Here is a 13371-nt window from a genome sequence, read left to right as displayed (position 1 = left end):
ATGATGGCCAGTCGTGAATGCACCAAACCAAAGTTCCTAATGCGATCATGCCGAGACCGCTGTATGTTGTTATGTACACAGGAGGGGCGCAAAGCCGATCCTTAGATTCTATCAAGCTTTCGTCGCTCGTTTCTCGTCCGCTTCATCAACTTCTTGTACTTCTTCTTCTTCATCTTGAGCTTCCGTTGCCTTCTCACAGATATGGCAACCATCTTGTCGGCACGTCCGCGAACCTCCTCGCGGCGCCATTCACGCACAGCCATGCGCGAGAGGAAGGGCTGGGGTTGTGTCCGCTCCTCGATCAGCTTGGGGCTGTGGGCGACTATGCGCACCTCGCCGTTCGCATCCGTAGTCTCCTCCAGCGTAAGGACAGCTTTGTAGATGCGGTGCTGCTCCTCGGGTTCCGCCGCTTTCTCGGCTCCGGCTTCGGCTTTGGCAGAAACTGCCAACTCGGCTTGCGGCAGGGGAGGAGGCCTGAAGGGGACAAACTGGCCGGCCATGGCGTTGAGCTGGATATAGAAGCTCGACTCAGATCCGTCGGGGTGGCGGAGTTCGATCTTCTGCATTCCCTCGTTCTCTGCCTCGGCCATGGCGGATTCCTGCTGCTGGCCAAGGCTCATGCCCGACATGGGTTGCTCGAGCTCTTCCACGGTGCGGGTCAGGGTAGACATGACGTCGTTATATTTGGCGTCTTTTGATCGCGGGGTGAAGATCTGGGCGAACGCATCGTCGTTTATTGTCTTGGGGAAGCTCTGCGTCACAGATATCGGGCGATGGAGCGAAAAGAAGGCCGATAAGGCGAGGGCTGCGAGTAATCAGGGGTTAGCTAATATTCCAGGATATGTGCAAGCATGGGCGGCGATGCGTACATTCTTTGGGCACATGATGTGTGCTGGGGACGGCGGGGAGAGTGCCTTGGGCATCTGCCGAGTCCTTGGCCTTGCGTCGGCCGCGCTTCTCGCCGGTCGACTTGGAGGCCTGCGCGGGCGATGTCGCCACCTGGCCGGTGGGGAGACCTTTCGGAGAATCGCTTGGGCTCGACGGCTTCGAGGACGAGTAGCGTCTTCGTTGCTGGGATCTAGGGAATGCGATGGAGGAGGCTGCTGTCGCACGAGCGGCGTTCGGTACGAAGTTGGCCAGCAAGGGAGTGGAGGGCGCCGCGGCGACCACCCGCCGCACCGAAGAGGGCAACATGTTGACCCTACGGTGAGATCTAGGCAGGAATACTAGTTGTTCGGGTATGCGCCGTCGAGGCTGTCAAGGGAGACCTCGTCGTTGCAATTCTGGGGATGCAAAAGCGATCAATGAAGGGCGCTGATGGGACTGATGGCAAAAGTGCGCTAAACTTGCAGGGACGAACGATGGCGGCGGACAAAGCGCAGAATTGTTTTGCCGGCCTGCCGAGCCTCCGAGAAGTCTTGGAAGTCCCTTGCCCAAGCACTGCCCAAGCCTTGATAAGGCGGGTTGGTGGGCTAGGCGGGCCAACCTACCAACCAACCCCCAAAGTTACGTTTCGAGGCCCAGCTGACTCCAGACCGTTCATCAGATGACTTCAGTCTCAGGCCACCTGTGACCAAAATGGGCTGCAACAATGCTCTTGTCATGTAAGGATTACGACCTGATTGGTACTGAACCTTGAAGGAGTACGTTTTCGTTTGCGGCTCCAGCAGTTGGCAGTTGGGGTTGCTGCTGGGGGCTGTTCAACCCCACCAGTACTTACTCCGTACTAGTAGTACCCAACCGATCGGCCATGGTCACCACCAGTCAGTTGGTGCCTCTTCATCACCTCATGCCATCGTGTTTCTTCATGTTGTGCTCGATTCCAGGTGCAGTCACAAAATAAAAGCCCTGCGTTCGTATAATCCGACCTGGAGCGCTTGATAGTATAGCGACTGTAACTTTGGCTTCCAACAGGTACCCAGGCTTGGAAGTTATTAACCAGGACAGAGCAGGGGGTGCCAACCCCACCATTCAGGGGGTACGTACCAAGTTGAGTGCATCACGGCCATGGTAGAGTCATCTTTAATGGTAAAAAGAAAACCATTAAAAGCCTAGATCTAATCAGCAAGCCATTCTTTGGCATGCTGGCTATAGAATAGGCATTGGCTCTGCGTTGTTTGTCATATTAGCCTCTACTGCTACTTCAACTGACTCGGCTCGCCGCTCTCCCTCAGTCTCGCGACCTCGCTTCGGATGACCTCCGGGATCTCGTCCCGCAAATTGCCAGCCTGAGGCTGCCAACCAAGATATTTCGCCGCCCGCGCCGCGACGCCGCTAGAATTACACGCCAAGCTCGCCATCCCCGCGTCCTTCTTCTCGAACGTCTTCAGCTCCGCCGGCTTCACCAGGAGATCCTGCCCGTTGACCTCGTCCCTGATCCAGCGCGCGAGCTCCCCGGCCACGAGCTTCCCGCTCTCGAGAAAGTAGTACGCCCGCGGTCCGAACACGTCGGGGTCGTCGCGCTTCGCCGGGTCGAGCGCTGCCTCGACGGCGAGCACGAAGAACCGCGACAGGTCGCGCACGTGGACGCAGTCCCACTCAGTCCGGCCCGTGCCGTAGACGGGCGCGAAGCCGGTCCGGAGCGTCTGCTCCGCCATGCGGTACACCTGCGCGCTGCGCCGGTTTCCGGGCCCGCGGCCGCGGGCGTAGATGCAGGGCGGGCTCACGATCAGGGTGCGGACGCGGCGGTCGGCCGTGTTGGCCGCGAGCACGACCTTGTCGACGTCACGGTGGTAGGCCGTGTCCGGCAGCGACAGGATCCGCCCGATGCCGTCGATGTCGTGGTGCGTGTTCTCCGGCAGCGGCGGCTCGCCCCAGCGCGCCATGTCCATCAGGATGCCCGTTCCGCACAGGTGGATGTAGTAGCCGGACTTCTCGGCGGAGTGCCCGGCCGCGAGGCCTTTGCCCATGGCAAGAGCCGAGGGCATGCTGTCGGCCGAATTGGCCGTATCTAGATTGGACCTTGAGTTACAGTTCCCAGTTGGTCCATCACAGCAACGCCGGGGAAGTGCCACAACTTACGGACTACGACATCTGCGGCAGCGGCCTCTTTCTCAATCACCTCTGCCGAGCCTAAGTCGCCATATACGAGTCGCACTTGAGGGTATTTCTCAGCGACAAGCTTGCCTCGCTCCTCGTTACGGACCAGGAGCGTGTAGTCATAGTCCGGATGAGCTTCGTACAGCGCATGGAAAGCATCGCCGCCGATGTAGCCTGGGCTCATGTATGCTAAACCATCCACCCTCCTCTCCCCAACGAAGTAGCCATGGGCAAATCACCAGTGACTCCAGTACTGTAGCACAGTTAGTCTAGTCATGACCCCAAACCAAGTGGTGAACTTGGAAAAGGTTGACCTACAAGAATATTTTGGGGGCCATCTCAACAAGTTCGAGTGTAATCCCAGGGCTTTTGATCGTCTGTGGAATATTGCTGAACGATTGTGCTCTATGTTGTTGGAGTTGGCAGGTAAGGTAGACACTGTGGTCAACCTCGGGATGAAAGTGGGGGAGCTGCAGTGAGGAGTATTCGAAAGCCGTAGAATCCAAAGTCTGGCCTCATGCCGAAAATGGGGACTTAGTCAGGGGTACTTATATCAATCGACTACTACGCAAATACCAGGTAAAGACACGATAAACATTTTTCATCACTGCATGTGCTATTGGTAACTCTCACACGGATAATGCCGGTTTTACACTTACGGCAGAGCGACATAGCTGCACATATGCTTCAATCTCAGCTTGGCTTGCGTAGCATAGCTGACGAACGCAGTGACTGCGTGAGGCCAGATAGCGCAGCAAGCAGATATTGGCCTTGTAGCCGCTTTTACCAAGGGTCACTTTTCCAGTCCCTCGACGAGTAAACATTTGGGCGTTCTAACAGCAAACGGAAATGGCATACTGACTAGAATCAGATGAAATAACTTGCTATTTGTGCATATGGTGCTTCTGGCATGTTGTTCAATCTGTCATATTGCCCAGGTACCGTGTGCCCTTCCCCTGCAGTCCCAGCACTGTCCCTCCAAAAAATTTCTATATCACCCATTTACCAGATCTATCCTATTCATCAATGGAAAAGAACACCTTGATCTCCAGCTCGTTTCCCCACCCGACATCAAGCTTCATTTCATTCCATGCTGTCTCTACATCTATATGGAGAACACGGGCATCGACTTTGCTGATGGATACGGTATGTGGCGGGATCACTTCACCCTGAATTGTGGCCAGAAAGTCTCCTTCGATTGTCATGTCTGGGAGTGTTGAGATATAGAGACCTGTTTCTATAATTAGCACATAAACGATTGTTAGAGATGTAGTTGAAATTGCCGCGTACCAAGAGTGCCCAAGGCCTTGAGACGGGTGTCGAGCATGACCTTGCCGTTATGCATCAGCTCAAGGTCGCTCGACATGATGGCGGCCGCGCCGGCCATCTTCCCAACCAAGCCGAGGTTGGCTGCATATATCATGCCCTTCGTGTCACTCTGAAACTGTGACAGCGGGAACACAGTAAAGATGTCATAACCTCTCACTTCAAGGGAGACTGGCAACAGAGCGGTAGGCGAGCTGGGTGTGATAACATCCGATATCCTCTCACTCTTGTGAGCTCGAATGATGTACTTCATCGATGGGATGACCCCCGAGAACCGCGATAACGGGATCAACTCGGTGAGTGGCCGCGAAGAGATGTTGAATACTCCCAGGATGGGTGTCCCCGTCACAGCACGACCATGGTAGCAGCCAACCTTGAGCAATGCATCGTCATCATATCCATTGTATTGGTCAATGCTTCGCCCAACGACACTCGGGCGGAAGATCACCGTCTTTCCCCTGATCGTAGGACCTGTCATCTGGCCAATGAGGTCCATGTCGTGCTCTCCGGGCGCATCAGTGATGTAAATCGGACCGCCACTCATACACCTCGCTGCCGCATGAAACCCAGAGTAATCGTGGACTGTCTGAAACATGTCCCAGTCTGGAAGCACATTGAGATGCTGTGTGAAGAGTGCGTTGTGTGCATTGGCCCATATATGCCATGGGTGAGATTTGGGGATTGCAGGGAAGAAGTCATCCGAGTTCCGGACGAGCATGGCCGGTCGGTTGCGCGGCAGCTGCGTGTGAAAAAGAATGTTAGGTGTCTGCGACATGCACGAGATTACTTTGATGCTGAAATGTCGAAGGGATGATATCATCCAGGCGTCCAGGTATGTCTTGGTAAGTTCGCGACGATGTTTGGCAGATACCCATGTGTCGATCGTGAACTGGGCATCCGTTTTGACACCATCAATCCCACAATCCGACAGGAACCGATAGAATTCATCGTAAAACTTGCTGACGTCCTGCTCGGCAATGACCGTCATGGGGCCTCCGAGGGGTAAGTTCCGTCTCTTCGAATCCTCCCTTTCAACAACAACAGTACTGTAAGTCTTAGCTAGCGGGCCGTCAGGCGTAATTCCTCCCCAGTAGCCTAGCAAGGCATGCCAAACGGCAATGTGCTGGATGTTGGGATGTTTGGAGCGGATGTGGCTTATGGTGTGCTTGAGGCCTTGAGGGAAAGTCTTCGGGTCCGCCTCGAAGCTGTTCCAACCTCGCTGGAACTGGCTGGGATCGGTGTAGTCTATGTCTTGCCAATTATCGTCAATGATCAGGCTTGTGACATTGATGTTGTTCTCGGCAAGGGTGTCAACAGCTTTGTACACCTTTTCATCCGTCAGGTTTTGCCCCAGCGCGTTCCAAGTGCCTATGCTCAATCAGTACAGTATTCGATCCGAGACAGTCATAAGGCATGCCTACAGTAGCCCAGTCCATCGTACCAATTCTCCATCCACTCTATCTTGACATTGTCTTTCAGAGCTTTGAGTTCGTCGTCAAGTGCCCCATCGGCTTTCTTGGCTGCCAGCACCACATTGCGGGAATGATATACCACTGCAGCCAGCGCGCCCTCAAAGTGGTCCCCGATGGCTGCGAGAACCAACCCATTTGACTCCGGATTCCCCGTCGTTGCGTATCTGACATAACCATCAGGACATAATTGATCATGACGAGCTGTCGAAGAATTGCTTACATGGAGTGAAACTTGACCGGAAGCGTTGTGGCGAAACACGGTCATAACATCGTCAACGCCGCTGACTGCAAGCAGAACGAGATGTCTGCCTTGAGGGTTGATGAAGCCCAAGACTATGCCGTCTTTGTCAAGCTCAAATGACGTTTTGCCGTGCCTAGGTGCAAGCCAAGGCGTCCAAATCCGTACAAGAGCAAACCATCTGCGAGGGTCAGTATCGTTGGACAAGTCATCATGCTTTGATACTTGACTCTTGGGGCACAGTGGGGTTTACCTCAGAAAGCCTCCCCACGGGGTACCCAATCGCGTATCGGCATAGGTAGAATCTTCACCCTTGGCGGCACCGACGGGCGCCTGTATACTCCACAGTTCGGTTCCTCGACTCTGGCTCATGTGCGGTTTGATCGTGAGGTCAGGGTTGAGGTCCTTCACCACATTAGCGAAGTTGGTTGTGCCATGAGCCCTTTCGGGGTTGACAACAACCATACCATCGCCAATGCTCGTCTCGTCCTTTGCCCAGCGCCAGGGCTCGGAGGGTTCTTTACGGAACTTGAATGTGAAACTGAGGTTGGAAGAAACAGAATATGAACAGGTGAAGTATAAGCGTTTATTATCTGTCTTGACCTCCTGTATCGACGTCGACATGAGGCCTTCCTTGAGCGGCGTCATCGCCTCTTCTCTCCACTCGGCACCGTCAGACAGGTGCCAAGCTGCAACTTCCCAAGAGTCACTGGCGTCATTGTTCTCGACTTCAAGAAGAACAGTGAGTCGGCCATTTCCAGTCTTGAGTTGAGTGACCTGTCCAAGAGGGGGGTAACTTGAGAGAGTGACGCCCATATCCGTGGCCGATGGCTCAGGTGGGGGTTTCTGCTTCGGGATGAAGACAGCTTGGAATTCGGTCGCAAAGTCGTAGGGTTCGTCACTCATTGTAACTACTAGTACGCACGTGAGGTATTACTAGAACATTGAAGGGCATTGAAGACAAAAATTGTACAGAAAGGAAGAGGAATAAACCCTCACGGACCTGGGGACCAGAGTTGGGGGCCAGATGCTTTGGTACCTAACCGATGATCATCGATGTCAGGACCTCGCATTAACACGAGAGAAAGCGGGCACTTACAGCATTGGATAATACCTATCGTACAGGCACAGGTAGCTCCTGCCATGGATGCCAGCGGGCTGCTAGTCACCCAATTGAGACAGCTAATTGACTAATACTATGCAGGTAAAGTACCCGTGTACCGATCGAAGCTATGAGCCAATCGGAAGCCTTCTAATTGATGACTGGGCAACTGGGCAAATGGGAATTGACGGATCCCGAAAGATCGGGTTGCTCTGTGTATGTGTGGCTGTGGCGCACCGCAAATTGTGGCTGCAGCCCGACGGCTATCGAAAGGTCCGCCTTTCATTTTTCAGAGCTGGCAACACCTGAGGTTCCAAGCTGCGTTGCGTCAAATTACGCACATCACCTACTTCACGACCACTTTTCGCCCTTCTCCCCATCTCAATTCGCGATGGCCTCCCGGAGATTCGCATTGAACCTCGCCCAGGGGATCCGCAGCCGGGCTGCCCCTTCTGCGTTCCGGCCTCTGAAGCGTGGTTTCGCTACCCCCGTCTCCTCCCCAATTGGCGCAAAGACACAAACAACGACGCTCAAGAATGGCCTGACTGTCGCAACCGAGCACTCCCCCTACGCTTCCACATCTACCGTCGGTGTATGGATAGATGCTGGCTCGCGAAGCGAGACCAACGAGAACAATGGCACCGCACACTTCCTGGAGCACCTTGCCTTCAAGGTCCGATAACCCGCCTGCCCGAGCCCGAGCCGAGCTCGCAGTGTTGAGGCCAAGCATGTTAACAATTGTCACAGGGCACCCAGAAGCGAACGCAACAGCAATTGGAGCTCGAGATCGAGAACATGGGCGGCCACCTCAATGCCTACACCTCGGTACGTATAACTGCTCAATTGCCGAGAACACCCGGGCCGGTATAGTGGGTTGCGTCTAAGGGCTCAGGCTGACACCGACACAGCGTGAAAACACCGTCTACTTCTCCCGCGCTTTCAATGCCGACGTTCCCCAAAGCGTCGATATCCTCGCCGATATCCTCCAAAACTCCAAGCTCGAGCAGTCCTCAATTGAGCGGGAGCGCGATGTGATCCTGCGCGAGTCCGAGGAGGTCGAGAAGCAGCTGGACGAGGTTGTCTTCGACCACCTCCACGCCACCGCTTACCAACACCAGCCCCTCGGCCGCACCATTCTCGGCCCTCGCCAGAACATCCTTGATATCACCCGTACCGAATTGACCAACTACATCAAGAGCAACTACACCGCTGACCGCATGGTCCTCGTTGGTGCTGGTGGTGTCCCCCACGAGCAACTTGTCGATCTCGCTGAGAAGCACTTCTCCGGCCTCCCCACGACTTCTGCCCAGAACTCCGCCTACCTGCTGTCCAAGCAAAAGCCCCAGTTCATCGGTTCCGACCTGCGTGTTCGTGATGACACCATTCCCGCTGCTCACATTGCCATTGCCGTCGAGGGTGTCAGCTGGAATGACGAGGATTACTTCACTGCTCTCGTCACTCAGGCCATTGTTGGCAACTACGACAAGGCTATGGGCAGCGCTCCCCACCAGGGCAGCAAGCTCAGCAGCTTCGTTCACTCCAACGACCTGGCCAACAGCTTCATGAGCTTCTCTACTAGCTACAGCGATACTGGGTGAGTCGAGGATTGTGCCCTCTTTACGGCGATTTCAATGCTAACTTTTGCAGTCTCTGGGGTATCTACCTCGTTTCCGACAAGCTGACCCGCCTCGATGACCTGGTCCACTTCTCCCTCCGAGAATGGTCCCGCCTGTCCAGCCAAGTTACCGAGTCCGAGGTCGAGCGTGCCAAGGCTCAGCTGAAGGCCTCCATCCTCCTGTCTCTCGACAGCACATCAGCTGTCGCGGAGGATATTGGCCGCCAGCTCGTCACCACTGGGCGCCGCATGACCCCTGGTGAGATCGAGCGCACCATCGACCGTGTCACCGAGAAGGATGTCATGAGCTTCGCCAACCGCAAGCTCTGGGACCAGGACATTGCCATCAGCGCCGTCGGCAGCATCGAGGGTCTCCTCGACTACCAGAGAATCAGGGCTGACATGAGCCGAAACTTCTAAGGATTCTGTGTGTTAGACATCGTTAATTTTGATGGGAGAGGAAAACCACACGGTCATAGAGTGTAAAAAGATACCGCACGCTAGTTGTACCATAAAAAGAGTTCTCTTATGTTTAGTGTAACCGTCCGCATCGTGGTGAGCAGACTGGCGCCATTGCCTCGTGTCGTTCCACAGATGGTAAGAAGGGGATTGTATGGTTCTCCTTAGAGTCTTGCTGGTTTTGTTACACGGGAGCCATTGGAAATTCGAGGTTGTGTGCATCCGGAAGTATCCGGCGCAATATGCATCTCTTACATTGTATCCATTACAAGACCGGTACCTCAGATGCTCGGGTTGCCAAGTCACGGGAAACCGGTCGAGTTTCTGTAAAAGGCCAATAGGAGGTATGTGACGAGCTAGTGACGGCTACCGAAGCACGCGAGGTGGCAGAGGCCATAACAGGTAGATACAGGTTACTTGATTGGGTGGTCGAAAATCTATACCTGCATATTACCAACCAATGCCGACTGTTCAGCTTCCTCAATGCCCCCTGGCAGCTTCAGCTACCAGGAATACAAGACCTTCTAGGAAGTCTTCAAGCAAACAAAGAGAAGTTCTCCCTGCATCTGTCCTCTGGCTCTTGAGATGTTGCTGTATGTGAGCCAGGCCTCCATGAGACATTCGCTCCTTTATTCTTTCCTAAGGCATCATTAATATAAATCGCTCAGGTCCAATACCAGCTCTCCTGAACCAGGTCATTCCTTTAAATGGGAGGGAGAAATTCAAATCGTTGAGTTCCCATCTCGTTACAAATAGAATTTGGTTCGGAATAGGAAAAGTCATATACTGCCAATCCAATAAAAGGGGTTGCATGCATCAAATCGAGTCCTCGGAAACCAACGCCCAATCGCGACTATGATTCTCTTCCAGGAATCCAACGAGCATGTGATTGCTGCATACCTAATACAGGGTAACGCCTGGGTGATGCTCCAACGAAGCTCTTTCGGGCTGGCCCGGACTCTAGCAACTGCTCCGTCTGTAAGTCGTGAGATAATGAGAGACACCCCAAGTCTCACGATTATGTCCTACACCTTTGCCGCCACTGAAGACCATTTACGAGATTGGGCCAAAATCCACACATATGTCCAAAGCGTCGCATCCAAGCCTCACACAGTCATCTTATCGTGATGAGACCGTTCCATTGACCGCACATTTACCCGGGGCTTGGTCTTCGGTTACGAGCCGAAATCCCCGAGAACGGTTCACCTCTCTGCATGTTCTGGCCGGATGCATGGAACAACCACAGCTGCAGAGGGGGGGCTCCGACGTAGTATCCAAAACGCGACGAGTATGCAGTTCGCAGAATGTCGCTAAGCGACCGCCAGCACGAAAGAGGGAAAGGAAACATGATATGACAGACCATAAAAGGGACGGCCCTGTCGCACCGTCCGGGCAAGGCAACAAAATACCTATGCTCACCAAGGTTTGGTAAATCAGCAAAACAACTTCAGTGGGGTCACCGAAGCAACATTCCCAGATAGAGAGATAGAGAGCATTATGAAGGCCTCAATCTATGTACCACTGAGCCTTTGCCTCGCCAATGGTGTGCTCACCTCTCCGCTGGAGCCGCCGAGACCAGGGCCACAGCTCCTCACCCTGGTCTTCCACAGCGCGGATGGCCAATATACCATGAGGATGCCAGCAGACGGTCGCGAACATCTGACGAGTATGAATTCTTCTTTGCGTATACAAGAAGCCTTATACCATCTGTCATCACTAATATGCAACGAACAGAGAATGGCATGGCGGTGAACTACATCGACGCGCCCGACTTCACGGCGCAGAAGCAGTGCACCTTCCGCACCCCCAGCAAGGTCGCGCTCGTCAACGGCATCAACAGCCGCGGCCTGCAGCAGATCCTGCTCGGGCCGCCCCAGCCCGTCGTCGGCGTCACTTGCTCCGGCACGTGCGTCCCAACATGGATCGCGTGTGTCAACCCCAGGACAGGCGTCGAGCTTGGCGAGTGCTGCAGCGGGTACTGCGACAAGGGCCGGTGTCAGCCGTGGTTATCGCCGGTGGCGGCCCCGGCTTGAGAGGAGAGAGAGTGTGTGTGTGTGTGTGTGAGACCAAGGGGAACAGAGGAAGAAAGATGGAGACACGCTCGAGATGTAGGTTGGATCTGGGCTGGGGCGCACAGTCGTTCCAGTGAGACTTATCAGACTTATCAGAGGTATAGGGTTAGAGTTCTGGTCCGAATACTAGGGGTGCATATCTCCAATGCTTCTATATATCCCTTGTTCAGTCTGTCAAATAGCTGTTTCCTTCGCATGAACCATTTGGCCGAGAGAGATAGGAAATGACTTCTCGCCGGTTAGCCGGTCTGACTGCGTGACAGTGGCTGGTGCGAAACAGAGCACGCGGCGCAGTGGTTGCCGAGATCTTATAACAAACCGACGCCAAGCGAGCCCAAGCTCGATGTGTTGTTTCTCGTATAAGCTTCCTCTAGTTGCAGGACATTGATGAAAGCCATATCGCTCGCAGAAGTGATCGATGAGGCTGGTACTGCAAACCACTGAGAGAGAAGCAGAAGCAAGATCAGCATCGCCACCATCAAGGAGTCCGTCTCAGAGCCTCGCCCAAGTTCGGATGCAACGTCCTGTCATCCGGTCTATTCGCGGGACGAAATACGAACGGCACCTTTCATCTTCTTTCTCCCGTGTGTTGCGCGTGCGGATGGGACGGCACGACGTTGTGAAGCTTGCTGAGCCAATTGATTTGGCCATTCGAAGAAAAGACCTGACCCCTAACACAGAGGGGATGATATTCCAAATGCAATATGCTTTTGGCGGCAGCAGGACCGTCGCATCTGCAAGCCACTGAAGCATACATTCACGTCCATGTCTACTGCGCGCTTGGGCGGAAAGATACTTTACGCGCTTCGATTTGGAGTATGCAGGGTGCTGCAGTAGCTGAAGGAAGACACGATGCACTCGTCAAGTAGTGACTGCACGCTAGGATCCTATAAGGGGCAAGTAAACTTGTCCCCCTATTTTCTCCACCGGAACCCGGCGTCAAATGGCTGGCTCTCCTCGTCGCGGGACACAACTCGGGTATATAAGATCGATAAGAAGCTCATCGATTCCTCTCAGGTCTCGGTTCCGGTCAGCCGTAGTCCGGCAGCTCCCCCTTGGCCACTCTGTTCTGATTACAAGACTCTTATTCCCCTTTCCCGCCCGGTATTCCATTCACTGTTGCTAGCTCCTAAATCCGTTGGTTATCGGACTTGGCTTTGTCACACTCTTTTCGTTCACGAGACGCTGCTACTACTTCCACTACTGCTACTTACTACATTCGCTCGCACAGCAACCATGAAGCTGCTCTCCATTGTGCCCACCCTCCTCCTGGCCACCCCCGCCAGCGCCTGCGTGCAAGAGGGCCGCGCCTGCGCCGCCGGCGGGGAGAAGTGCTGCCTCCGCCGCTCCTGCGTCTCCAACACGCAAGGCAGCTCCCTGGGCTTCTGCGTGTCCCTAGACGCGGACAGCCTCCTGCAGCAGCCGATGCCAACCCCGGTCCCTGCCGCCGCCGCCCCTCCCGCCATGGGCGGTGCTGGCGGTGTCGGGCAGCCCAACAACGGCGGAATGGGCGGCGGCATGCCCAATGGCAACAACGGAAACGGCCAAATGCCTGCCCCGGTCGACATGAACAACGGCGGCCAGCCCGCCAACCCCAACAATGGCCAGCAGGGCAACAACGGCCCGGGAATGTTCCCCGTGGGCGGCGGTGGTCATCCCCTGAATGCGAATGCCCCGGTCAAGGTGAACACTGGGAGTGCTCCGCCGTTCTACATTGTATCTGTACGTACCAAAAGTCGACCCCCAAGTAGAACCAGAAAGCTTACCAACTATTTCATCTTAAACAGTCAGATAACTGAGCTCTGAACCAATCGTCGCATTCTCCTGGCTCTCTCGCCCTTGGCATGCATGTATGGGGAAAAGGTGACCAGGCAATAACACAGAAGGAAGAGCTGGGCTCTTGTTTCTCTATGACGTGCACCTGGCTCGAGGAGCGAAACACTCACTACTAACAGTGGTCATCTCCAGTTGTTCTGTTAGAGCTATCAGGGACGTCTCAAGGATGTCACCAATTACTACTCCTAATATCCATAAGGGCCTTATGGCAG

The 13371-nt window shown here is 54.5% G+C and overlaps 6 protein-coding genes across 6 annotated transcripts; 3 read left to right on the top strand and 3 right to left on the bottom strand.

Annotated features, from left to right (window-relative positions):
• Positions 1–101: 101 nt before the first annotated feature.
• PG986_003494 (mitochondrial 37S ribosomal protein mS38) lies at positions 102–1194 on the bottom strand (the record flags this gene model as incomplete). The annotated part of the gene is made up of 2 exons (XM_066839716.1): positions 102–805; positions 870–1194. 2 exons carry the CDS (start codon positions 1192–1194, stop codon positions 102–104), a joined length of 1029 nt encoding a protein of 342 aa, XP_066704780.1.
• A 944-nt stretch (positions 1195–2138) lies between these two features.
• PG986_003493 (uncharacterized protein) lies at positions 2139–3223 on the bottom strand (the record flags this gene model as incomplete). The annotated part of the gene is made up of 2 exons (XM_066839715.1): positions 2139–2950; positions 3022–3223. The coding sequence occupies 2 exons, from the start codon at positions 3221–3223 to the stop codon at positions 2139–2141; spliced, it is 1014 nt and encodes a 337-aa protein (XP_066704779.1).
• An 832-nt stretch (positions 3224–4055) lies between these two features.
• PG986_003492 (galactinol-sucrose galactosyltransferase 6) lies at positions 4056–6981 on the bottom strand (the record flags this gene model as incomplete). Its single annotated transcript, XM_066839714.1, has 4 exons — positions 4056–4270; positions 4330–5733; positions 5787–6256; positions 6329–6981. 4 exons carry the CDS (start codon positions 6979–6981, stop codon positions 4056–4058), a joined length of 2742 nt encoding a protein of 913 aa, XP_066704778.1.
• Positions 6982–7568: 587 nt separating this feature from the next.
• On the top strand, positions 7569–9212 carry PG986_003491 (uncharacterized protein; the record flags this gene model as incomplete). The annotated part of the gene is made up of 4 exons (XM_066839713.1): positions 7569–7850; positions 7925–8002; positions 8086–8771; positions 8825–9212. The coding sequence occupies 4 exons, from the start codon at positions 7569–7571 to the stop codon at positions 9210–9212; spliced, it is 1434 nt and encodes a 477-aa protein (XP_066704777.1).
• Positions 9213–10748: 1536 nt separating this feature from the next.
• Positions 10749–11284, top strand: PG986_003490 (uncharacterized protein; the record flags this gene model as incomplete). Its single annotated transcript, XM_066839712.1, has 2 exons — positions 10749–10917; positions 10986–11284. The coding sequence occupies 2 exons, from the start codon at positions 10749–10751 to the stop codon at positions 11282–11284; spliced, it is 468 nt and encodes a 155-aa protein (XP_066704776.1).
• A 1275-nt stretch (positions 11285–12559) lies between these two features.
• On the top strand, positions 12560–13122 carry PG986_003489 (uncharacterized protein; the record flags this gene model as incomplete). The annotated part of the gene is made up of 2 exons (XM_066839711.1): positions 12560–13045; positions 13111–13122. 2 exons carry the CDS (start codon positions 12560–12562, stop codon positions 13120–13122), a joined length of 498 nt encoding a protein of 165 aa, XP_066704775.1.
• Positions 13123–13371: the final 249 nt, after the last annotated feature.

The sequence above is a fragment of the Apiospora aurea genome (genome assembly GCF_038362705.1).
Source record: "Apiospora aurea strain CBS 24483 chromosome Unknown utg000002l_segment0_segment0, whole genome shotgun sequence".
NCBI lineage: Eukaryota > Fungi > Ascomycota > Sordariomycetes > Amphisphaeriales > Apiosporaceae > Apiospora > Apiospora aurea.
The sequence above is the reverse complement of the archived record's forward strand: the minus strand, read 5'-3'. Positions and strand labels throughout refer to the sequence as shown.